Source organism: Somniosus microcephalus, chromosome 24 (genome assembly GCF_052327205.1).
Source record: "Somniosus microcephalus isolate GS21.2 chromosome 24, FLI_Smic_1.0, whole genome shotgun sequence".
In the NCBI taxonomy this organism is placed as follows: Eukaryota; Metazoa; Chordata; class Chondrichthyes; order Squaliformes; family Somniosidae; genus Somniosus; species Somniosus microcephalus.
In genome coordinates, this window is record NC_141010.1 from 46,343,590 (window position 1) to 46,370,028 (window position 26,439).

Consider the following 26,439-nt stretch of genomic DNA (forward strand, 5'->3'; position numbering starts at 1 on the left):
CATGTCCATGCTATCTAGTGGTGTAAAATTTATCTCGCCCTTCAGGACAGACAGCTTGGAACTCGGTTTTGTGTCAACCTCTCAGTCATGGGAATGGGACCTGTTCAAGACGGGCTCATGCGAGTAAGAACGATAAAAATGAAAGCTAAGATGTTTGTCTCTCTTCATGCAAGAGCTGAGAGGTAGTCAATAGACCGAGGCATGCACAAGGTATTGTAGCTGAGTCTGAACATGTCTTTCCCCGTTGTCCACACAGATTCACTGGACAGCTCTCAGCAGTGGGAACTCTGGTGAAAACGTTTTTAGGGGATTGAGAACCAGTTGTGGGAACCTCCTATTGTCGCATCATCTAACTCAACACGGGTCAAAGATCCAATCTACAACCTTTTAGCTCTTTATGGCTCAGTACCCTGGTGGACAGTGCATGCACTAATTGTGCTTTCAGGGCGCTCACTTGTCTGAAATACACAACTAGAGCGAGATGTTGGGATCAGAAATTTGTATAACAGAGTGATGGGAATGCTTGTTGACTGGTGCGGAGATCAGAATTTGAGCAGACATCCATCCAGGCAGGACCTGCTCATACGTCTTGTATTGAATTTACTTTACAGTAGTGGGCTCCTGGCTTATTTTCTCCTATTGGTGTTTAATACCTCAACATCAGCAGCAATAAATTGTATTTTTAAGCACCTTTTTAAAGTTAAAATAATCGCCCCACGATGGTTCAGAGATAGGTGTATGGAAATTGACACTGAGCCGGGAAGGGACAGATTAGGAGAGGTAGCTGAAAACATGGCGAAAGAGATGGGTTTTAGAAAAGTATAAAAGGAGGGGGAGGGGGGGAGAAAGATGAAGAGGCGAAAAGGTTTTTGAAGGCAATTCCAGAGAGTAGGACCCAGGCGGCCAAAGTCTTTGCCTTCAGTTAAAGGGAGGAGTGCGCTGAAGGTTAGTCAGCGGAACGGTGTGTTCAGGAGGATATTCAGGGCTGACATTGGGTGGGGTAAGGCCATGGAGGGATTTGGCAATTTTAATTTTAATGGGTTTGAGGATGGGGTGCCAAGTCTTGGAACTAGACAAAAGCACACTGGTCATGATCCTGGTACCTGTTCAGTTATGTAACATCACGGTACAACAAATCAAGTTGTAAGCAGTGCTTGAAGATGAAGGCCCAATTGTATGATCTGTGACAGACTCTATTGTTCAGTAGAAATTAACAGATTTTTTTGTCTGTGATGCATACTTGACATAGTGCAGTGATGCAAATACTATTGTAAGCGATGTATCTTCGTGTTTCTATGTGCTGAAGTTGAATTCAGGTAGAGGGTAACCTGTAGTCAGTTAGGTCATATTACAAGGCTTGAATTTAATGTTTATTAGGCAGCAAGTTTTTCTTTTTGCTGGTGGCTATAACTGTCACTGTGGAATGCTCTTTTCCATTAGCAGAAAGCATCAGAGTCAAAGTAAGACTCATGACAAAGATGCCAGAATGAAGAGTGGTCTGCAAAAGTACAATTTTTATGACCCAGTGGTTGGAAAGCCAGCAGCAAACTGATAAATCCACTAGTAATGAGTTAATAAGAAGCATTACTTGAATGTTGTGCCTTAGTGCAGTAGAATTTTTACTCTTTGCGAATTGGGGGGGAGGGCGGAGAATATTGTAGCTGGCTTGAGTGCATATCCTAATCTGCTTTGTCCTAGCATGTCCATTTGTATCTAATCTTACACTTTTCTGGGGTAGTTAAGTGTTGGTTCTAACCAATTTTGTTGCCTATACATCTGTCTGTCTTTCACGGATATCAAATGAAAATGAATTGCAGCTACTTAACTATGCTTGGATATGTAATGGACTAACAAAGTGATCAGTGAGAACAGCAACTGCAAGCATGTGCGGAATTCAATTTGTTATTACTGACCTCTCCATTGGACACTCTTGGTTATATTTCTGTATTAAGCATTTTAATGTGATTGTAAAACATTGGTGATCAAGAGCCATGACACATTAGTACACTAAGCCTGTGGCTTGCGAGCAGTAAAATAGCAAGCATTGCTGATGGACAGGATGTGTGTGCCTTACTGCTGAGGATATCAACCCTCAGAAAATGATGGGATCGGTCCCCATCTAGAAGAAATAATATGAAAAGGCAGAAGCGTTGGCAGTGCGTATAGGAAGACCTGGATAAAAGGGTGGCAATGGGCAGAGAGGTGCAGGAGCTGACAGAGGGGAGAATGTGAAGACCATGGGCTAAAAATTGAGTCGCGCCCCCTTTGGGGCGCTAACTTTGCTGGGACGCTACTTTTAACGCCCCGGAAAAATTAGCGCCCTTGTGACAGAAATTGAGTGGTTGTGCCCCAAGGCGGATTCGGGGCGCTACTGGAAGCCCCCCACCTCCCTCTTTGGGTGCTCCGAGGGAATATCGCGGCGCTACGTGCCGCAGCACGTCGCGCCGCGGTATTGCAGGCCTTCCTTCTTAAAGGGGCGGGACCTTGCGCAGCGCAACCCGGGGATCGGGAGTGCCGGCAAAAGAGCCGGGCACTCGCGAGAAGTGCCGGGTTCCTGGAGCGCAGCCGGCACTCCGCGGGAGGGCGAGTAAGGAGGCCGGGGACGGGAGCAGAGGCAGGTGCTGGCAGGCGGCCAGCAACAAAAATGGCCGCCCGGCACCTTGCCTTTAAATAGCGCCGCCCTGGCTGAAGGTAGGTCCACCTGACCCTGTCGGACATGGCGTCCGGTGGTAAGTCAGGGGACGCTCCCGAAGATCACGAACGGGGCGCTGCGCCTGGCGATGATGTCATCGCCGGTGACGCAGCGCCATGGGGCGCTGTTAGCGCTGCCGCTACCTTCCCGCTGAATTTCTCGGGCGGCGTTGGCAGTGCCATGCCCGGGCGCTAGTTGCTTTGCGCCCCGTTAGCGCCCTCTTGGAACACTAACTGGAGGCGTAAACCTACCCAATTTTTCCCCCAAAGTCTTTGGCCAGTTTGGTTTATTTCAGGAGGGGGAGTCATTTTCCCAGAGGGTTGTCTTGTACCTCCCAGTGGCCTGTTGCAAAACAGCATTGTCAATGGCCAAAAGAGCAGGTCTTTTACCTACTGTGTAGACCTTGGCCTAATCAGAGAGCGAAAAATATAAATAAAATTACTTCTTGCTAAACTTGTGCAGAATTAGGCCAATCCTACTGAGCCACCAACATATCATTGACCTGGAGCTCTCCTGTCATCTGACGGCATCTATCAGGAAAGGAAGACCCACAGCCACCCCAGTGACATTTACAGGATACGTTTGATAAGGCTGTAATCTCATTATACGAACATAAGAAATAGGAGCAGGAGTAGGCCATTCAATAAGATCATGGCTGATCTTCTACCTCATCTCCACTTTCCTGCACTATCCTCATATCCCTTGATTCCATTAAAGCCCAAAAATCTTATCAATCTCAGTCTTGAATATACTCATCGACTGAGCATTCACAACCCTCTGGGGTAGATAATTCCAATGATTCACAAACCTCTGATTGAAGAAATTTCTCCTCATCTCAGTCCTAAATGGCCGACCCCTTATCCTGAGACTATGACCCCCTAGTTCGAGGCTATCCAGCCAGGGGAGACAGCCTCTCGGCATCTACCCTATCAAGCCCTCCACGAAGTTTATACGTTTCAATGAGATCACGTTCTTCTGAACTCGAGAGTATAGGCCCATTCTACTCAATCTCTCCTCATAGGACAGTGAACCTTCGTTGCACATCCTCTAAAGCAAGTACAGGAAACTTTCTGGTATCCGGCACTGACCGGACCGAGCTGGTGCCGTCCCATCAAAACTGCCGGACAAATCAGCGCTAATGTTAAAACATACGGAGCTCAGAAGCTCCGTGTGAAGCAACAAACCCTGTTGCTTAGCAACAGCTCAAAACAGTCAGCCGTAGCTTGCAAGCATCTCTGTAGCTAAGCAACAACTTCAGCTAGACCTTGCAGAGCCTGACTGGAGAAAAAAAGCAACGAAAAGTAAAAAAAACTTATCTGAACCGACTCCTGAATTTTGCTGGTAGATAGAGCTTTCCGGACATTTAACCTCCAGATAAACGAAAATTTCCTGTATATTCTTTTTTAGGTAAGGAGATAAAAACTGTGCACAGTACTCCAGGTGTGGTCTCACCAAGGCCCTATATAATTGCAGCAAGACTCTTGTGCTCCACCCCCATTGCAATGAAGGCTAACATACCATTTGCCTTCCTAATTGTTTGCTGTACATGGAGTTCAGTGACTGCAGCAGAAACCTCTACAAGGTGGGTTTGGATGGGGAAGGCTCTTTGGGTCACTTGGTCTTATGCTCAGAATATCAACCCTACCACCTTCACGAAACAGCATCTAGTTGTTTCTTAAATGAGTCCAGGGATCTGGTTGCAACCATCCTTCTGGATCACCACCTCCATGTTGAGAAATAGTTGCTAGCATCAGCAGTGAATCGGCCGTCAACAATTTTGGATCTAAGCTGCCTTGGTGTTCCCTCACTTAATGTCTAACCTGTGGTCAAATTACTGGCTTATAATGCCTCCCGAGATATATATACAGGGGATAGAGAACATGGGAATCAAAGTGTGGAAAGTGGCTGCAGAAATTGCGAGTGAGATTTTCTCACTGACCTTTGTCCTGTGACTGACCTTTTTCGTTCCAATGGCTCCGAGAGACGCTGGAGAAAAGAATTCTTTTTTTCAGGTAACATTTGCACTTTAATTATCCACGGCTGAATTAAACTGATTACATTTTACAGCTGATCAAGTTAAGTAGAGAGCAGATGTTCTTTGTGTCATTTGTACTTGAAGCCAAACAATTAATTAACTAATTTTCTCAGTTAAAATCCCCTCTTCATTTTTGTTTCTTGTAGAATTAGGCCACCCACTGCACATTGGAATTAACACTTGCATTGTTGTGAGGAAAATCGTAGATTCTGAGTAGGTTTAGAATTGCTGACTGACCATTAGATTGTGTGTGACCTAGAGCTACATAGGCTGGAGCTCATTCAATACTCTGCTGCCCGTATCAAAACTCGCACCAAGTCCCATTCATCCATCACCCCTGTGCTTGCTGACCTACATTGACTCCCAGTGTGACTTTTTTTCTGTTTTTATACCATATTTCCTCTCCTGTGGTACTGCATATCCCAGAGCTCGCCCCCCCCCCCCCCCCCCCAACCAAGTAAGCAGGTAGTCTCTATAAATTGCCGCTGAGCCCACAATGTTTCCACCCGAACACCATAAAACCCCACAAATCTTGCATGGCTGTGTGCCATCTCTCTATGTATCATAAGAACATAAGAAATAGGAGCAGGAGTAGGCCATTCGGCCCCTCGAGCCTGCTCCGCCATTCAATGAGATCATGGCTGATCTTCGACTTCAACTCCACTTTCCCGCTCAATCCCCATATCCCTCGATTCCCTTAATATCCAAAAATCTATCAATCTCTGTCTTGAATATACTCAACGGCTGAGCCTCCACAGCCCTCTGGGGTAGAGAATTCCAAAGATTCACCACCCTCAGTGAAGAAATTTCTCCTCCTCTCAGTCCGAAATGGCCGACCCCTTATTCTGAGACTGACCCCTGGTTCTAGACTCCCCAGCCATAAGAACATAAGAAGTAGGAGCAGGAGTAGGCCATACGGCCCCTCGGGCCTGCTCCGCCATTCAATAGGATCATGGCTCATCCGAACCTAGACTCACGTCCACTTCCCTGCCCTCTCCCCGTAACCCCTAATTCCCTTATCTGCTAGGAAACTGTCCATCTCCATTTTAAATTTATTTAATGTTGCAGCTTCCACAGCTCTCTGGGGTAGCAAATTCCATAGATTTACTACCCTCTGAGTGAAGAAGTTTCTCCTCATCTCAGTTTTGAAAGGGCAGCCCCTTATTCTAAGATTATGCCCCCTAGTTCTAGTCTCGCCCATCAGTGGAAATATCCTCCCTGCATCCACCCGATCAAGCCCCCTCACAATCTTAGATGTTTCGATAAGATCGCCTCTCATTCTTCTGAACTCCAATGAGTAGAGTCCCAACCTACTCAACCTTTCCTCATACGTCAACCCCCTCATCTCTGGAATCAACCGAGTGAACCTTCTCTGAACCGCCTTGAGAGCAAGTATATCTTTTCTTAAATATGGAAACCAAAACTGCACGCAGTATTCCAGGTGTGGCCTCACCAACACCCTGTATAACTGCAGCAAGACCTCCCTGTTTTTATACTCCGTCCCCCTTGCAATAAAAGCCAAGATTCCATTGGCCTTCCTGATCACCTGCTGCACCTGCATACTAACTTTTTGTGTTTCATGCACCAGGACCCCCAGATCCCTTTGTACTGTAGCACTTTGCAGTTTCTCTCCATTTAAATAATACCTTGCTCTTTGATTTTTTCTGCCAAAGTGCATAACCTCACACTTTCCAACATTATATTGCATCTGCCAAATCTCTGCCCACTCACTTAGCCTGTCTATGTCCTTTTGCAGGTTTTTTATGTCATCCTCACTCATTGCTTTCCCTCCCATCTTTGTATCGTCGGCAAACTTGGATATGTTGCACTCGGTCCCTTCCTCCAAATCGTTAATATAGATTGTAAAGAGTTGGGGTCCCAGCACTGACCCCTGCGGAACACCACTAGTTACTGATTGCCAGCCCGAGAATGAACCATTTATCCCAACTCTTTGTTTTCTGTTAGATAGCCAATCTTCCACCCATGCCAGTATATTACCCCCATCCCGTGATTTCTTATCTTGATCAGTAATCTTTTGTGTGGAACCTTGTCAAATGCCTTTTGGAAGTCCAAATACACTACATCCACTGGTTCCCCTTTATCCACCCTGTATGTTACATCCTCAAAGAACTCCAGCAAATTTGTCAAACATGACTTCCCCTTCATAAAACCATGCTGACTCTGTCCTATTAAATTATGTTTATCCAAATGCTCTGTTACTGTTTCCTTAATAATGGACTCCAACATTTTGCCAACCACAGATGTTAGGCTAACTGGTCTATAGTTTCCAGCTTTTTGTCTACTTCCCTTCTTAAATAAGGGTGTTACATTAGCAGTTTTCCAATCTGCCGGGACCTTTCCTGAGTCCAGGGAGTTCTGGAAAATAATCACCAATGCATCCACAATCCCTACCGCCACTTCTCTCAAGACCCTAGGATGTAGGCCATCAGGTCCGGGGAATTTATCCACCTTAAGTCCCATTATTTTACTGAGTACCATCTCCTTAGTCATTTTAATCGTCTTTAGCTCCTTCCCCCCCTTTGCCCCCTGTTTATCCAGTGTTGGGATATTTTTAGTGTCCTCTACTGTAAAGACTGATACAAAATATTTGTTCAGCGTCTTTGCCATCTCCATGTTCCCCACCACTAGTTTCCCGGTCCCATCCTCTAAGGGACCAACGTTCACTTTAGCCACCCTTTTTCTTTTTATATAGCTGTAGAAACTCTTGCTATCTGTTTTTATATTTTTTGCTAGTTTACTTTCATTATCTATCTTCCCTTTCTTAATTAATCTTTTGGTTTAGGCAGGGGAAACATCCTCCCTGCATCTACCCTGTCAAGCCCTGTAAGAATTTTGAAGCTGTTTGCCTTGCTATTTAGGGCCACATACAGCACCCCGTGTACCAGCTTCCCCTGCCCCAGCTCGGAGACCATTCCCCCTCCTTATCAGAGTGTTCCTGCTCATTTTCCCACTTTCTAGGAACAGGAGGAGGCCATTCAGCCCCTCGAGCCTTCGCCACCATTCAATGCAATCATGGCTGATCTGCACCGCCACTCCATTTACCTGCCTTTGCTCTGTGTCCCTTGCGATTTCTTTCGCTTCCCTAGATCTTTGCAAGTTTTAATATTTACATTTTTAACTCCATATCCTCCAGCTACTGTCTGACCCGCCAGCTGCTCCTGGTCCCAGCTTTTTACGCAGCAATCCCTGCTGATACTATCTGAATACCCTGGGGCCCAGACCCTACCTGAATACCCTGGGGCCCAGACCCCTGCAAGTTGCTTAATAACCCATTTAGGATCAACGCCATTTTTTAAAATTCCTATTGCAAACATTTTTATGTTTTTTTTTAAAGTTGAAGTTGTGCATTACACCTCCACTCCATCCCAGCGATGCCCGGGGTAGAGGTTAAACCTGTTGGGAGGAGGTGACGGACCTCTGTACAACGGCTTTTCTACAAAGGGAAACACACCTGCATTCAGCCGAGTTTCTACCTTTGTTTAGCCTGAAACAACCTTCCCCCAGTGCTATCGGACAGTACTGTCTAAACCACCCCCCCCCCCCCCCCCCGTACCAGAGGACAGTACCGTGTCTAAACCCCCCCCCCCCCGTACCAGAGGACAGTACCGTGTCTAAACCCCACCCACCCCCGTACCAGAGGACAGTATCGTGTCTAAACCCCCCCCCCCCCGTACCAGAGGATGGTACCGTGTCTAAACCCCCCCCTCCGCGCCCCCCCCCCCCCCATATCAGAGGACAGTACCGTGTCTAAACCCCCGCCGTACCAGCAATCAGGACCATGTCTAAACCCCCCTCAGTATTGGGCCCCTTCATTTCACCAAGTTCACCATTTTTATTCTTGGCTTCTTTTTTCCTCTTTCTTCCTGATCAGCCCTGCCCTGGGGGTCTGCGTCTCGCTCGCTCTCACGCAGGAAGCGGTCCAGGTTGTCTTCATCGATGTGTCGAGCGAGTGGTTTCTGCACCTCGTGAAGAACATCCTCGACGTTCTTTCTCTGCTGCTTCTCCTGAGCCACCCCTTTGCCTCACTGGCTTTGAAAAAGTTAAGATAATATATAGGCAAAGGGAAAGTATAATAAAGGCTTTCATCCAGCCCTTGCTTATCTTGAACACACAAAGCTGATTTTAATTGTGACTGCTGCAGCCCTTTAAAACACCTGGGACCTGAAGGACTCTAAAAGGCTGCTGTCTGATTGAGCATCCTTTTTGCACCAAACAGTCCTCCATCTTGGGAAGTTTAAAGAGCTGAGTTTGGGTGGGGGTGGGGAGGCAGGAGTGGAATTTTTACTAACTGGAATCATCTGTGTGTGTGTGTGTGTGTGAACTAGAGTCTCATATTTGTGTGTACGGAAGGGTCTTGCTCTTGCTCTGTGTATATGGGGGTCTTGTATTATTTGTGTATGAGGACCTGGGTTTTTGTGTTTATGGAGGGGAGGGTGCGGGGTGGGTCTGGTATACGGAAAATCCTCAAAACCCCGGTTAAAATCCCATGTACCAAAAACCATGCCACTTGGTCCCTGTTGATCAGTGTCCCGATGATGCATTGACATGCTAATGACAACATCCTTATTTAAAAACCAGCATATCATTCAACTAACTAAACAACACCGTGGCGATACGCTAATATAAAGTTAAATATTTTCTATATATCGTGCACGTCTAATCACATTTTTCTATTACTGGTTTTAGCCTTATTCTTTGTTTACCTTGGCTTCTTCCCAGCAAAATGGATAAACTTACAAATTTGTGCTAAACACTTTATTAAACTTCTTGCAATTGGTTGACTGATATACAACCTTATTCCATTAAAAATAAAATTCCTCCAGCTAATTGGGTGATGTGTAAACTTATTCCTTGGTACTCAATCGTATAATTAATTTTGTTACAGAAGCACAGACCAATCAAATCGCTTACTTAAAATTTTTTAATTATAAATCCCTTTGTTCATTTTTTTCTCAGTTACTGAAGTTTGTAATGTTCAGAATTAAGGTGCAGCAGTGTTTAAATTGGTCTGTCAATGTAAATCGACAGCCTGCGGTCATTTTGGAACTGGGGATTAGATAATTATGTCCGAGCTAGTGAGTGTGCCACGTGATTATGCACAAATGTACACACATGCACAACCTGAGCTAAAAAAAAAAAAAAATGCAAGCCCTCTATAAACAAAAATGTAACCCCTCCTCCCCCTCCCATTTGCACAATTTCAAATCCCCTACAATACATTATAAAAAAATATATAGTGAGACTCCATTAACCAAACGAGACTGCCCATACATCAAAAAGTGGCACTGCCCACACACTCAAATCAAGAGCACAACCCCCTCCTCTCATAAGCACAAAAATCCAGGCCCTCATACACGAGACTCCCGTATACACCTAGCTAGACCCTGCAGAACGAACACACGCACACACACACGCGCGACTCCAGTGCATGCACAATGGAAGATTCGCATACGCAAACATTCTGAACTCAAACTCAACTTGGCTTGTATTCCCTTTGCGTATAGAAGATTGAGGGGTCATCTGATCGAGGTGTTTAAGATGTTAAAGGATTCAATCGTGTAGATGCAGTGAAACTATTTCCTCTGGTGGTGAAATCAAGAACGAGGGGATAGAATCAAATTGGAGCTCGGGCATTATTAAGGAGACAGTAACAGGACATTTGGATAATCATCATTTAATAGGACAAAGTCAGCATGGTTTTATGAAGGGGAAGTCATGTTTGACAAATTTGCTGGAGTTCTTTGAGGAAGTACCATATAGGGTGGATAAAGGGGAACCAGTGGATGTAGTGTATTTAGACTTCCAAAAGGCATTTGACAAGGTGCCACACAAAAGATTATTGCTTAAGATAAAAATCACGGGATTGGGGGTAATATTCTGGCATGGATAGAGGATTGGCTATCTAACAGAAGGCAGAGAGTTGGGATAAATGATTCATTCTCAGACTGGCAATCAGTAACTAGTGGTGTTCCGCAGGGGTCACTGCTGGGTCCCCAACTCTTTACAATCTATATTAACGATTTGGAGGAGGGGACCGAGTGTAACATATCAAAGTTTGCAGATGATACTAAGATGGGAGGGAAAGTAGTGAGTGAGGAGGACATAAGAAACCTGCAAGGGGACATAGACAGGCTAAGTAAGTGGGCAGAGATTTGGCAGATGGAATACAATACTGGAAAGTGTGAGGTTATGCACTTTGGCAGGAAAAATCGTAGAGCAAGTTATTATCTTAATGGCAAGAAACTGGAAAGTACTGAAGTACAAAGGGATCTGGGGGTCCTGGTGCACAAAACTCAAAAGGTTAGTATGCAGGTGCAGCAAGTGATTAAGAAGGCCAATGGAATGTTGGCTTTCATTGCTAGGGGGATAGAATATAAAAATAGGGAGGTATTGCTTCAGTTGTACAAGGTATTGGTGAGACCGCACCTGGAATACTGCGTACAGTTTTGGTGTCCATACTTAAGGACATACTTGCTCTCGAGTCAGTACAAAGAAGGTTCACTCGGTTAATCCCGGGGATGAGGGGATGGACATATGAGGAGAGGTTGAGTAGATTGGGACTCTACTCATTGGAGTTCAGAAGAATGAGAGGCGATCTTATTGAAACATATAAGATTGTGAAGGGGGTGGATGCGGGGAGGATGTTCCCGATGGGTGAAACTAGAACTAGGGGGCATAGTCTTAGAATAAGGGGCTGCTCTTTCAAAACTGAGATGAGGAGGAACTACTTCACTCAGAGGGTGGTAGGTCCATGGAATATGCTGCCCCAAAAAGCTGTAGAAGCTACATCATTACATAAATTTAAAACAGAAATAGACCGTTTCCTAGAAGTAAAGGGAATTAAGGGTTACGGGGAGCGGGCAGGAATTTGGACATGAGTCTAGGTTCGGATCAGTCATGGCCCTGTGGGTAGCGGAGCGGGCCCAGGGGCCGTGTAGCCTGATCCTGCTCCTATTTCGTGTGTCTAATTCTGTTAGATTCAGGAGATGGTTCTGTGATAGTGGATTGGCGGTTAGGATCAGATCAGCCATGATCTTATTGAATGGCGGAGCAGGCTCGAGGGGCCGATTGGCCTACTCCTCCTATTTCTTATGTTATGTTCTTATTTAAGGAGTGAGATCGGGAAGCACTTTTCAAACAAAAGGTGGTAGAAATCTGGAACCCTCTTCCCAAAAAGACAGTGGATGCTGGATCAATTGGAGCTTTCAAGACGGTGATCATTTTTTGGTTAGGTAAGGGTATCCAGGGATATGGAGTTAAGGTGGGTAAATGGAGTTGAAGTACAGATCAGCCATGATCTCATTGATTGTTGGAACAGGCTCGAGGGGCTGAATGACCACCTCCCGTTCGCTCTAAATTCAGCCAGGGTGCATCCTTTTGCACCAATCGAGCAACCGCCTTTACCAGCCCTTCAGGCCCCGGGTGCTTTAAAGGGCTGCAGTTGAGCCATAGTTAAAATTGGCTTTGCGTGTTCAAGATGAGCAGCAAGGGTTGGATGAAAGGACCTCAACGAGTTGGATTTGGCCTGTGGGCCAAGTGTTGGACAATCATGAATCGGAGGTTAATTGTTTGTGTTGGGGGGGGGGGGGCAGGAATTTGAAGATTGGCAGGTGATAAATTCCTTCGCTCCAGGACAGAAAAATCCAGCATGATATCATTTGCCTTTCCTCTTTCTCCCAAAAAAAAAATTTTTTTTTGGCACTTTGAAGTGTGAAGGACTCAACCTTTGTATGTGTAGCAATATCTAAATATATTTTTCAAAACCTTCCATCTGCACACACTTCCTGTTTACAAAACCTTACTTTTGTCATGTTTTTGTCACACTCTTGTGTTACTTTCGCCATTATAAATTCCTATTTCCACATTTATAATGAAAACGGCCCGTGTCAGAGTTTAATTGAGTTTAATTATAATTCAGACTTTTAATGCTGATTTTTGGTTCAGTTTGTGTTCCTTTTCTAAGTTTGCGACTGTCCACACCTATTTCACGTAAAGCCCTTACAGCGAGCAGAGAAGACTTTCATTCCATCATCCTGGGCTGGGTTTGAATCCAGGTGCTTGGTGAAAGGCACAAAGTCTAACCCACTGCGCTCTGCAGGTCCCCCAAGTCTGATTGTTAAGTAAACAGGAGTCTTGAGTCATTTTCCGTTTAATTGTTGTTTTGGCTAGGGAACTTTGTAAATTCCAATGTGCTCATCAGATTTTGGCTTTAGCTGAGAAGTGCACAGCACCCTAAAGTAGTTTTGCTTTCCATCCATTCTTGCTTACATTTTGACTCTAGTATCTTGGAGCATTCTCGTGTGGCAAGACTTAATGCCCCGTACCTTTTTTTTTTTTAGCCTTGCGCTCTAAGTAAGCTTTCGGTTACGTGCCCTTGATAATGAAACGGAGAGCCCTGTTAATTGCTTTCAGCTGCTGAAATTATTCTTTTACTTCATTAAAAAAAATTCTCATCTTCAAGGAGCAAATACTCATCTTTTAAGTAAATTCACTTAATGGTTTTAAACTTAAAACAAGTATTAAACCTTGTTTTAAGTTTAAAACCATTAACCGAATTTACTTAAAGATGAATAAGCATTGTAATAGTTCTAAATTTAAGGTATAAAGTAAATTAACCAGCTCCTTTAAATAGACAAAGTAATACTGTAGCTCTTAAGATCTAAACTAGTTTTTACAAAGAAGTTTCAAATACATGAGGTGGGTGGAATTTTAGCCTTAAAAAAAAATTAAAATGGGTGGATTTGGAGCATGGTGGCAATTAAATTGTTAAAAATGGGATTCCCGACCTGATCCCGCCTCCAAGCTGCCCATTTCCAGTTTTAACAGAGGTGGGACGGAGGGGCGGGATGCGGAGACCCGCTCCCAGGGGGAGGAATGTCAATTTAAATATTATAATGAGGCTGGAAGCCTTTTTTAACCTCCATTTTGTTTGTAACTGCATGTGGACGGGTTTCACACAATCCGTGAAACCTGGCAGTTACAGCAAGGCGGGGATTGTTGGATCCAGGAGGTAAGTGGCTTTATACTTCCCTCCTGGATCCTGCCTAACCCCACCAGCACCACCACAGGGCCTCCGATCACCACCCCGGAGCTTTGCTCAGACTCGCTGGGCTAGGAAAAGAGCAGCGGGGGGGGGGTGATATCGGCCGCCAATCCTACTCCAGTCCAGTGACTCCTGCTACAAAGTTTGTATTAAACGCAGAAAATGCTGTAAATGCACAGCCGGTCAATTAGCATCTGTGAGGAGACTAGGCCCGCTAATGTTTTGGGTGCATTCCTTTTCATGTGAAGGACACGCACCCCAATGTTACTTTGTCTTTTCTCTTCGCACAAGATGTTAGATCTGCTCTGTATTTCCACCATCGTCTGTTTATTTTCACTCTTGAGCATTTGCAGTTCCATTTCTTTTTATCTGTAATGGATACAGGATGAGGGGCAGACTAGACTTGGCTTTGTCCTCCCTCTCTCCCTCCATCGCTCGCCAGAATGATATTTAAGAAGCCCTCCGACGCTCACCACACTCTGGCACTAAGAAAACCCTCATGCGGCGACAGCTAGAGGGCGGCTGATGGCTTCAAAGCTACCCACGCCAGAGTTGGCATCTTCAGGAGAGGGGATGAAAAGGGGGACGAATTGGGAAGAGAGGAGAAATCTGCACTGAGCATTCCAAAGTTTGCAGATCTGTTTTGATATTTGTTATGAACACATGTTGAGTAGCTATGGCATATGCCACAGCAGCTGCCTTCAGACTGGTACATTACCCCAGGGCAATGCAGGATTCAGGAGAGTGGGATTTTAGCTCATGGATTCGTCTTTGGGTTTGGGTTTCTAAAGCAACCAGATGTGACTTGCTTTCCGACCTTAAATTGGCTCATCTAAACTGGAGAGTTTCCTAAACTAAACCAAACCAACTCAGCCACTCCAAGTTCAGGCTGATATTGCAGTAATGCTGTCCTGGAGGCATTCTCCTTTGATACTAAATGTAGACTTGTGCCAGTGAAGAGTTGAGCATGTTTAACCAAGATAGAATAATTTAACACACTTTTTTGCAATCTTGAGCTGCTCCAGCAATACAAAGACCTACTTTGTAGCAGAAAGCAGCAGTCAATCAAAGTCACTTGTACTCCTGCAGGTGCAGACAGCCTCACGTGGAACCATCAAGCAAGGCAGGGAGAAGAGAAACCAACTCCAACTGATCTCTTCCCACAAAGCTCTGCTTCAGATTCAGGTTCAACCTGAATTAAGATTTAGGAATAAGGTCTGCACCCAAATGGGTGCCTAGTTCATTCCAGTTGAAACCTGAATAAGTATTTCCTGTACTTTTTGCGCACTTTGTTACCCTGCTGTCCTCCACTTCATGCACCCCTCATCACCTGTAGAATCTCGTGTTCAGTGCCAATTGTTATGTTTCTGTTATTTTTTTCCCCTCGCCCTTCTATTTCCTTCCCTCTTCATACAGCAGATTTGCACTGGGGTACAGTTCCACGGGCGCTGCATGGTACCTCGTCCAAGTGGCCATTCTTCATGGTTACCATTTTGAATGTAAGCAGGCTGTTCTATGCAACATGTGTGGGTAGCATCACAGCCGAGCCCAGTTCCGTCTTCCGCAGACATCCACAGGTGCCCTTTCTAGCAGTCGTCGCTGGAACGGGATCAAGAGTGGGATGGAATGCTGGCCAATTTTTCCCTGCTTAAGCCAGGGAGCCGATTCCAGGTGTCGGGATCCGACTTGCCACCCCAGCTGAGATTAATCAACTAGTGTAACACAGACTAGCAATCGGATCGGAGACCTATTGATCTGTCTGGCTCAGTTACTCGGCGTTTTCACCAACCAACCAATATTTCTTTTGGGAGTTAACATCAGCCTGAGTGCCGTGAAACATGTTCGCCCACAAGCTCCTGGTATTTCTCTTTGTATTTGGATGTATATGTAACTCCAAGCTATTCCATAAGCAGATTTGGCACTGTATGCCTCACAATACATTTTTTTCTTTTTAAAAGACACAAACTAAACCACAATGTGCAAACGATGCCAGTGGCATAACTCATTAATTCCAAATTTTAATTACAATCGAATTACAATTTTTACAAACCACATTTGATTTTGTCCTTTTATAAGTAAGAGATTGTACGTGATTTACAGCAGAGTACTTTGTGGTGAACCCTTTATGTAATGATGCAAGAGTCTACAAGATCTATCTGTTGTGCGCTGCAGCGATCTACCGTAATTTCATAAAAATAAGTGTTGGTATATGTTTACATTTCAGTAATTGCAGATTATTCCGAGGTTATGGTTGTGGAACGTTTCCAGGTACCATGCATCTCTCCAGATCTAAGTCCATTGAAGAGCAAGTTCTTGTCTGAACAGAGATCATTGACAGCTTGTTTTAAAAAACATTTAGGGCAAATATGTTGTATTGAGGTGCATCTGGGTATGTTAATTGTGCTAAAGTGCCTAAGTGTTTGTTTATTTATTTTTTAATTGAGGAAAAAGTTGTGCTTGTTGGGGTGTGTTCATAAAATGTTTTTAATTACAAAAATGCTTTGTGTGTTTAGTTAGGGTGTGCTTTATGAGCAAAGCCAGGGTTTGCGGTTTTCACCAAAATACAGACATTTGTGAAATGTGACCGCCAAACACTGGTTTAAAGATCCTCAGATGATTTTTTTAAATGCTCGCTCCATAACCCAATGGCCCTGATTATAGGGAATAGCGGTGCCTTTTATATACTCGAGGCAAGGCCATCAGTTTTCCCTTTGACAGAAGGATGGAGAGCAGCATAGATTATGATGCCCAAAAGACAGATTTTTCTTGTAAACAAATTGCATAAAAAGTGAATTTTTCCTATTCGGTCACCATAAGCCAATGGTTCCGAGTGAATCTGCGGGTTTATTTGTGTATCGGGTGTTGTAGGCTTTGGTTTTTAACTCTCTCGAATTTTACCAGCTTTCACGCTATTTTTCAGTAGTTGCTGTCTCGTCACACTGGCCCTCTTGGCCTCGCTTATTCGGCTTCATTTGCACCACCCCAAGTTAATCCAACAGCATTAATATGTGGGCAAACAGTGTGTGTAGACAATCCGGCAGACAATTCTCAATATAATTTAAATACGCCAGCCATATTCACAAAGTAACAGAAGATCAGAAACCAGTCTTTATTTCTGTGTGTATATTTCCCATTCCCTATTACAGCATTAGTCTGTAGCCCTGCAGGTTACGGCACTTCAAGTGCATATCCAAGTACTTTTTAAGTGTGATGAGGGTTTCTGCCTCTACCACCCTTTCAGGCAGTGAGTTCCAGACCCCCACCACCCTCTGGGTGAAAAAATGTCTCCTCAACTCCCCTCTAAACCTCCGACCAATTACCTCAAATCTATGCCCCCTGGATACTGACATCTCTGCTAAGGGAAATAGGTCCTTCCTACCCAATTAATCTAAGCCCCCTCATAATTTTATACACCTCAATTAAATCTCCCCTCAGCCTCCTCTCTTCCAAAGAAAACAGATCCAGTCTTTCCTCGTAGCGCAAATTCTCCAGTCCTGGCAACATCCTCGTAAATCTCCTCTGCACCCCCTCTAGTGCAATCACATCATTCCTGTAATGTGGTGACCAGAATTGTACGCAGTACTCTAGCTGAGGCCTAACTAGTGTTTTACACAGTTCGAGCATAACCTCCCTGCTCTTATATTCTATGCCTCGGCTAATAAAGGAAAGTATCCAGTATGCCTTCTTGACCACCTTTTATCTACCGGATCTGCTACCTTCAGGGATCTGTGGACTTGCACTCCAAGGTCGCTCTGTTCCTCTACACTTCTCAGTATCCTACTATTTATTGTGTATTCCCTTGCCATGTTAGCCCTCTGCAAATGCATTACCTCACACTTCTCCGGATTGAATTCCTTCTCTGCCCACCTGACCAGTCCATTGATATCTTCCTGCAGTCTACAGCTTTCGTCCTCACTCAACCACACGGCCAATTTTTGTATCTTCTGCAAACTTCTTAATAATGCCCCCAACATTGAAGTTTAAATCGTTAATGTATACCACAAAAAGCAAGGGACCCAGCACTGAGCCCTGCGGAACCCCACTGGAAACAGCCTTCCAGTCACAAAAACATCCGTCGACCATTACCCTTTGTTTCCTGCCACTGAGTCAATTTTGGATCCAACTTGCCACTTTCCATTGGATCCCATGGGCTTTTACTTTTCTCACCAGCTTGCCATGTGGAACATTGTCAAAATCCTTGCTAAAATCCATGTAGACGACATCAAACGTGCTACCCTCATCGACCTTCCTTGTTACCTCCTCAAAAAATTCAATCAAGTTAATCAGACATGACCATCCCTTAACAAATCCATGCTGACTGTCCTTAATTAATCCGTGCCTGTCTAAATGACGATTCATACTGTCCCTCAGAATTTTTTCCAATAATTTTTACACCACCGAGGTTAGGCTGAATGGCCTGTAATTACTCGGTCTATCCCTTTCTCCCTTTTTAAACAACGTTAGCAGTCCTCCAGTCCTCTGCCACCACATCTGTAGCCAGAAGATTGGAAAATGATGGTCAGAGCCTCTGCTATTTCCTTCCTTGCTTCTCTTAGCCTGGGATGCATTTCATCCGGGCCTGGTGATTTATCTACTTTCAAACCTCTTAATATTTCCTCTCTCACTATGTTTATCTAATATTTCACACTTCTCCTCCTTAACTACAATATCTGCATCGTCCCTCTTTTTGTGAAGACAGTCGCAAAGTATTCATTAAGAACCATACCCAAGTCTTCCGCCTCCACACACAGGTTACCTTTTTGGTCTCTAATAGGCCCTACTCTTCCTTTAGTTACCCTCTATGTATTTATGAAACATTTTTGGGTTTTCCTTGATTTTATTTGCCAATATTTTTTCACGCCCTCTTTCTTTCCTAATTTCATTTTTAAATTTCACCCCTGCACGTTCTATACTCCTCAGCTGTTATCTGCAGAGAAAAAGTACGCACGCACCTTTGCCAGTTGTCTGATGCCAACAGGTATAATTTCTGTTTCTGCCCCTCTGGCTCACACACAAACACATTTCACAAACTTGTGCAACCCCAACCCCTGATTTTTCTGTCCATTTAAAACCAATGGATGACGAATCACAGGCTGATGGTGTGCAATGTCACGATATGTACTTCCACCATACGCCAGGAATGCAGAAGTTTACCCCAGTGCTTGTTTATCAAAGATTTCACTCCGTTTACTTTAATCTCTTGTAGCTGCTACGCACCCTGATAGCACATGCCCAGTGTTACAATAGTGTTTATTTAGACTTTGCTGAACACTGCCCCAATAAGTAAAAACGATTACCTTCTAGTTTCTTGGTGACTACAGGGGATAATGCTGAGCGATGTGTTGAGAAGAAAGATTGAAACTTTAATGTTTTCAAATCGAGTTATGTCATTGCTTTTTTTAATCTCTTCCCTCGTAATCTGACTTCATGATGGTTAGAAAGCCAAGTGCTCACTGTTGAGCAGTCCTGAGCATGAGAAATACTTGATTAGGAAACACACTGTCAAACGCAACATCAAAATCACCTGCATTCGAGTCTTGATCCGCATGTTATTGATGGCTTTATGCCCATTAATGGAACATAAGGCTGCAACTGCTTTGTGTTCTGTTCCTAAGCATTGGCTTGTGTCCATATATGAAAATCATAAATGATCTCCAGGTTGGGTTTCTGACACTTTCAGCTGCTATGGCCAGGATCACTAGCCATTTTAATAACTAGCAGGTTGGAGGAGTGGTAACAGACATTGGAACCAGGTGATATCCATATACAATTTTTTTTTTTTTCCCCTTGTATTTCCTGCCCGCCCTCCCTTCCTTTTTTTGCTTGCAAATGACGACTGCTTGGTGGGGCACTGTTCCTTTGGCATCAGTTGCCATCTTGTTATTTTGCCCATAATGTGAACGTATAGACCGCAGGGGTTAACAGGCTATTCGATCACTCTGCTTTGTAGCTGAGCCAATTCCTCTTCTTGCACTGTTTCCACTGGTGCACCTTTCAGCAAGTGTCACTGGGTAGCGATCAGTAATGGGAACTTGGCTTAGCCTCACTTTCCCCTCCCGCCCCCCCCCCCAAGCCCCTTGCAGCTGCCCTGGCTGAGACGAGATAATTCAGCACAGACCGGGATCAATAGTGAGACTTTCCTGGTCTATATAATTACAGGATAAATGCAGTTGAGGGAAGCCATTTGGCCCATCTTAGCTCATCCGTCCTGGGTGAAAAGTATAACTTTATCCACCCTACCTATCGCATCATTTCACCATTCTCATCTCCACTACCCAACTGGAAGCCCGTTCCAAGTGGTGACCGTACTGTGTGTGATGGAGTCCTATCAATCCTAAGTTGGCCTTTTCCGGTTTTAACCAATGCCTCTTTTAATGTCTTCACTTACCTTGAAATAATGCTTTGGATTTACCTTGTGCATATACCATTTAGTATCTTGTATACTTCTATAAGGCCTCTTCGCATTTATCTGTTTTCAAGATGAGCCCCAACTTCTCCAGCGTTTCCTCATACAGCTCTGGGTTACCAGGAATTGACCTTGTGCTTAGTTACTTGCTGGTTAAATTTATTGAGCCATTGGGGGAGGCTATACATTTACTTCTACCATAAAAATACTTTCAACTCCTTTAACCTTAGCAACATTTGATCAAGTGAGAAAAATGGCAAATTGGTTGGCTAAGGATGAGTATAAGTTGGGATGCTAGGGGACTGTCTGGAGGGGTGGAGGGAGCACATGCATATTGGCAGAAGTGTAAAATCTCACTGTGGTACTGCTTATCCGATGTCTGCCATATTCAGCATTAATATTTTTGCAGGTCAGGTTGCACTGTGAAAGCACAAGAATGTTGCTATCTATATTGTCTTTAGAAGTGGGCTTTGTGGGAAAGGAGGCAATGCTACATATTCTACTGTGTGTGGTCTATAGATGTGTCAGCTTTTGCTCACATGGTAGCACACTTGCCTTTGAGTCAGAAGGTTGCGGGTTCAAGCCCCACTCCAGAGACTTGAGCACATAATCTAGGCTGACACTTAATGCAGTATTCAGGGAGTGCTGTCTTTTGGATGTGACGTTAAACTTGAAGCCTCGTTTGCCCTCGGGTGGAAGTAAAAGATCCCAACGCACTATTCAAAGAAAAGCAGGATAATACTCGCAGTGTCCTGGCCAATATTTATCCCTGAACTACCATCACAAACAGATTATCTGGTTATTTTATCTAATTGCTGTTTGTGGGACATTGCTGTGTGCAAATTAACTGCTGTGTTTGCCTACATTACAATAATGACTACACTTCAAAAATACTTCATTGGCTGTGAAGCATTTTGGAATGTGAAAGGTGTTATATAAGTACAGGCGCTTTCTTTCTATAAACCCCCTTTCTATAGATTGACTGCATCTACAGACTAATGATGCTCTGTTTATTCACTGACCGTAGCATCACATCAATCTTCATTTCTATTTCAGATGGGACCTGAGCATCGTGTGAACAAGTTTCTGTCACTCCTGAAAGAAGAAGGAAGGTTGGTTTCATTATTTCTCCTCCCGCCCCCCCCCCCCCCCCTCCCAATTTATCTCCTAACGTCTGCATGAGTCATTATCTTCAGGACAAGAAATTCGAGGGAATGAAACTGCTTGGCTGATGCTTCATAGCTCTGGCGCGCAAGTCTCGAACTTGAGGTTAACAGTTCCAATAAACTTGCACAATATCCAATCAATGTTAATAAAGTGTGAATATAATCCCATCTGTTTAAACTGTCTTTCCCCTGCTTAAATATCACTAAGAATACATGTGGACCAGCTGTAGATTTTCCAACCTGAAATAAGTACATGTGCATAATGTACAGTATGAGAGAAAAGAATGTACTCAAAGTCTGTAGTAAGACTCTGATGGGCCTTCAATAACCACAAAACTAGAAGTTATAGACTTAAACAAGTTGGCTTTTAATCACTAAGATCAGAGCTAACATCTCAACACGCTGACTGGTTCACAGGAATGAGTCATACAGATCCTGGGATCTTTATGTAAGAGAAGTCAGGGGCAGAGCCAAGACCTGGAACCTCCCAGGTTAGTCGGGAAAGAGGAAGTGAAACTATACACAGTGGGGGAGGGTAATATACATGAGTGCAAAATGAATACAGGATCAAGACAAACAGATTTCATTACAGACTCTCTCTAAGTCAAAAGGTTTAGATAATGTCCTAAACTGCAAGACTGAGGCTCGAGTGCTTTATAGACATTTGTAGCCTGATATTAAGTTACAGCCCTCTAGTTATGTCCTCCTAGCCATTATTTTTCAGAATATCTATTATGGTTGGAAGTGTAAAGAGTGCTAACATTTTTTTTTAAGTAGGAGGACTGAAATTACCCCAATTGGAAGCCTGAGACACTTTTTGTGACTTAAAACTAATACAGTGGTGTTATTCACAACCAAGTGTATTGAGGGAATTTAAATGATAGGTTTTTTTGAGATTGAAGTATGCTAGATCGGAAATGATTAGGAATACAAATTATCAATAGAGTAAATTCTCCTCCTTGTTTTTGAATGCCTCTGTATCCTGGCTCCTCCTCTGCAATCTTCACCAAGCCCACGTCTCCCATCTCTGGTCTGCTGTCTCTCTTTTTCCTTTTGGCTTCTGCTCCACCACTGGTGGCAGACGCTTTAACCGTGACCCTACACTGCACAGTTCTTTTCCTAAACCCCTCCACCTTTGTACATCCTCCCCGCCCCCATCAAAAGCCTCCTCAAAAACCTACCTGTTTAACCTTGCCTTCAGTCACTTCCCCTAACCCACTGACTTTTCCTGCTTGGTGCCCGATCTCCTCTGTCAGTTACTTTGGGATGTTTTGCTGCATGAAAGGTACTTTAAGTGGAAATGTTTGTGTAAATGCTTCATTTGAGTGACATTTGGAGTGGGTGAATGCACAACAATGTGGCACAGGCAATACACATGTGCCCACAGCAAACCAGCTCCCCAAAGGCTTATTGGGTAAAGTGACTGGCTGGCATGGCTCTACACTGTAGGCAACAGCTGGTGTGGTACTAAGCCATATGGAGGGTGCAATGTGGGAAGGCGGCCAGGAGAGCATTGGAATAATCGAGTCTAGCGGTAACAGCTTGGTGCCTTAATGAAGAGCTACCCCCCCTCCCCAAATAATCTTCAATACTGATTTCTCTTTGTTGTATCTTGCAGTGATCCTCACCGCCAGGACAATTGGGATTAATAATGGGAATGACCATGTGGCCAGCTCTATGAATAGCAACCAACGAATGAAGCACTAACTTGACCGTTCAACTGAGAAGAAACAAATCTTCAGTCTAAAGACTCTTAGCATTTTGCATGTTCCTTGCAAAGAAACTTCTCTTACATGTCTTAAATTAAAAAAAAATATATATATATATATATAGACATCCGCATTCTTGGTTTTACTGATTTTAATATTGAAAATCCATCCGATATTTTTAAAGGATATTTTCATTTGTTGCTATGCAGAGCTCTTTCATCATCTCTCCCTCCCACCCACACCCCCTTCCCCCTCAAAAAAAAAGTGAGCGTTATATAGTTAAATTGCACAGTAATGGACTGAATGACACTGAGGAAGTTAGAAAAACTGACCCAGTATCATTGCTTTGGAGCCCCGGGATTTGCAATATGTTGGGTTGGTTCTGTACAAGGAAGCCAAAAATACATTGATCTATAGGAATCGGTAGATGGGGACGTCTCGCAACAGGGATTGGCGCACACAGTTGCACACAAGTGGGTCTCGGCTACATTTGGGCCTCCTGTAACCCTGGAAGTTTTGTATCAGCAATACGGGGATCGCGGGCTGAACTCCACTTGATTCTTGCAGGCTGAATTTTCTTTGGGTAACATTTCTGTTTAATGTTGGTCAGAAGTTTGAGTTTCTGAAGTCCTAAAGTTAGTATCCGCTTTTTACCCTTATGCGCTCTTAAAGTGGCTGGAATATCGCATCAAAAAACCTATTGAGCCCTCATTTTTTTTCACTTAAAATTATTTGTGGTTCCCCATACCCTCTTGATTTAAATATTTGAAGCATAATGTAATCGTGCAAAAAAAAAAAAAAAATGGTGGAGCTTTCTCCTGGATGAATTTTTTTAATGGACAATATAAACCAAAGCATTGTTCTTGACATCTGTTAAATTATTTTTTGTCTCATCAATCTGTGCTCGTGTTACACGCACAAGTTTTGTTGTAGTTATGTTCGTTTAATTGCAATAAGTTGGCATTTCACACTCTCCCTGCGACAACTGTGCCAAATGCTTCACGCACTGGACTCTTATTTTCTGTTATCTCTTCCTCTTCCTGGTCCTGCATGTCTTTGCAATCCTAGATTTTGGTTGAAAAGATTCAATTCAGTACAAATCTCAATCCCAGAAGACATCCTCGCATTCACTAGCGCCACGTACAGTTACTGCTCCTGTGTATAGGAGAGGTACAAAGGAAATTGCAACTGGAATGTACAGTAGGCTGATCAGAATCTCATTTTATTTCAGAGACCCTGTGGATTGGGGAGCTGATGTGATGGAAAGGTGGTTTGTTGCTTAATTTTAGATGATCTTTGAAACTGTTTTAAGAGCAGTGTTGCAAGAATCTTCTAGCAAACTTTTCAGTGATTGTATAATAGGCTAATTTTGAAACACAAGTTTGGGGAATAAAGGGCACCTTAACTGTGCGTCCGTCTTGCTTGACTAGGTCCACTAATCATGCATTACGCCTCCGTTATCGAGCATTATCTGGTCTGCCTGCTGGCACTACAAAGTTGGTGTCCAAACAGATCTAGTATGTACTTCTATCTAGAGCCAAACACTTTAGAACAGCATAATGGTGTCAGGCTGTGTATATCTTCAACCCCCCCCCCCCCCTCCCTCCCCACAGCAGCCATGGGTTTCGAACACTCTGCTGTGGAGAGAGATCAGAATCCAGTATTGCTTAAAGATGTTCCTGGGAAGCTGGAGACGAGTGAAGTGAGAAGACACCCAGACACTCTTATCCTTGCTCCATATCGTGTGTGTGTGTGTGCTCTAAGCTCTGCAGTTCTCTGAAGGCTGTAGACTTTACGTGGGTGAATGAATTTACTCAAATCACTTCAGGGACATGCTGTGTGACACTGGGTGAAGGTGGTTCACAGTAGTAACAGATGCTAGCAAAATGCACCGGAAGGGATTGGACCAGTACGTTTTTATAACATTTCTGGAATTCTCTTGGTTAAAACCAGGAGAAATTCTTCTCCATTTTAAATAGCAAATTTGGGGAAACAAATTGTGGAAATGTTCAAACCAAAACCTGAAATGCAGATGTCTACTGATAAATGTTCTGGCGTCTTGTTTGGAAAATGCAACTTCCGTTCAGTACTGTATTTATTTCTGTGCTGTTTACAATGTGTAAGTATTAAAGAGAATTAAATTTAATAAAAAAGCTGTTGTGTGTTGGCTTTCCGTTGGGTAGTTGAGGTGATCTGTGTAACGCAATGAGCATAATGACTTGATGGTTGTGCCCAGATAGTCTTTGTAGATCCTTGCTGACCCTATGTCCCAAGTTGTGATGAATTCTGTTCTAGTGTGATGTAAATCTTTTTACAGTGAAAATGTGCTGTTATTGAAAGCTGTTTATTATATGTAGAGTTAAATGCAGCTGTGATGATGCAATAAAGGTGCAGATGACAGACTCGGTTGGGTACCTTATGATTAAAGTGTCACTAAAACCACGAACAAAACATGTAGCAAAGAGTGAATGTCAAGTACCCTTTTCACCAAGTCTTTTTGCGATTTATATTCCACAATTTGATCTGTTTTTCTGTGACAGCACAAAACCCTTGCTTGTAACTCTCACTGCCAACAACAGGACCAAGTGAGGTGGTTGTCTGGGTTCCAGTTATGTAGGGTAGCATCAAAGGCCCTCCCTTTGCAGCTTTGTCATTGATTCCAATCTGCCAGCTACACATGTGAGCGTGCAACATAAAATGTGTGCGTGCATGGTAAATGTTTTTCTATTGGCTTTCAGCCATCCCATCAGGGCTCGGATATCAGCTGATCAACTTCCCCTGAGCAAAAGAGAGAATATAGTAAGTGCAGATATCTCCGCAGGATGTTCTCATTCACTGTGCTGTGCAAGGAGATGCCATTGTCACCCAGACTTGTTGAACAGTTCTTGGTGTTCTTTACTGCCCACTTTCCCAGCTGAAGGCTGTTCTGATGAACCAGAACTAAAAGAAGTTGCTATAGCAAAATACTGCAGATGTTGGAAATCCGAAATAACAACAGAAAATGCTGGAAAAACTCAGCAAGTCAGGCAACATCCGTGGAGAGAAATTTGAGTTGACGTTTCGGGTTTGACCCTTCTTCAAAACTGGAGAGAAAAGGAACTAGATCGAAGGCAGGGCTGCGATCGGACAAAAGAATAAAAGAACCAAAAGAAGTAAGAGATTAGAAGCTAGACGAGATGGTAATAGGCTGTGATTAGGTGTAAAGTGTACTGGCAGGGCAAAAGATAGCTGCCAGGTGTGAGAGAGAAACAAAAGGAAAGGGGGGGGGGAAAGGAAAGGAGTGGAAAAATATAAGTGAAAATGAAATAGGGGCCGAGGTTATGATCTGAAATTGTTGAACTCGATATTGAGACCGGAAGGCTGCAGA

General features: G+C 43.8%; 1 protein-coding gene across 1 annotated transcript in view; it reads left to right on the plus strand.

Annotated features, from left to right (window-relative positions):
* nsfa (N-ethylmaleimide-sensitive factor a) overlaps positions 1 to 25,475 on the plus strand; it is a 294,195-nt gene extending 268,720 nt beyond the window's left edge. Inside the window, exons 20-21 of the mRNA XM_085966605.1 lie at positions 21,254 to 21,309; positions 22,982 to 25,475. Coding sequence (XP_085822731.1) covers positions 21,254 to 21,309; positions 22,982 to 23,012 — 87 coding nt within the window. The 3' untranslated portion in view covers positions 23,013 to 25,475. The remainder of the gene's footprint in view (positions 1 to 21,253; positions 21,310 to 22,981) is intronic.
* The last annotated feature ends 964 nt before the right edge of the window (positions 25,476 to 26,439 follow it).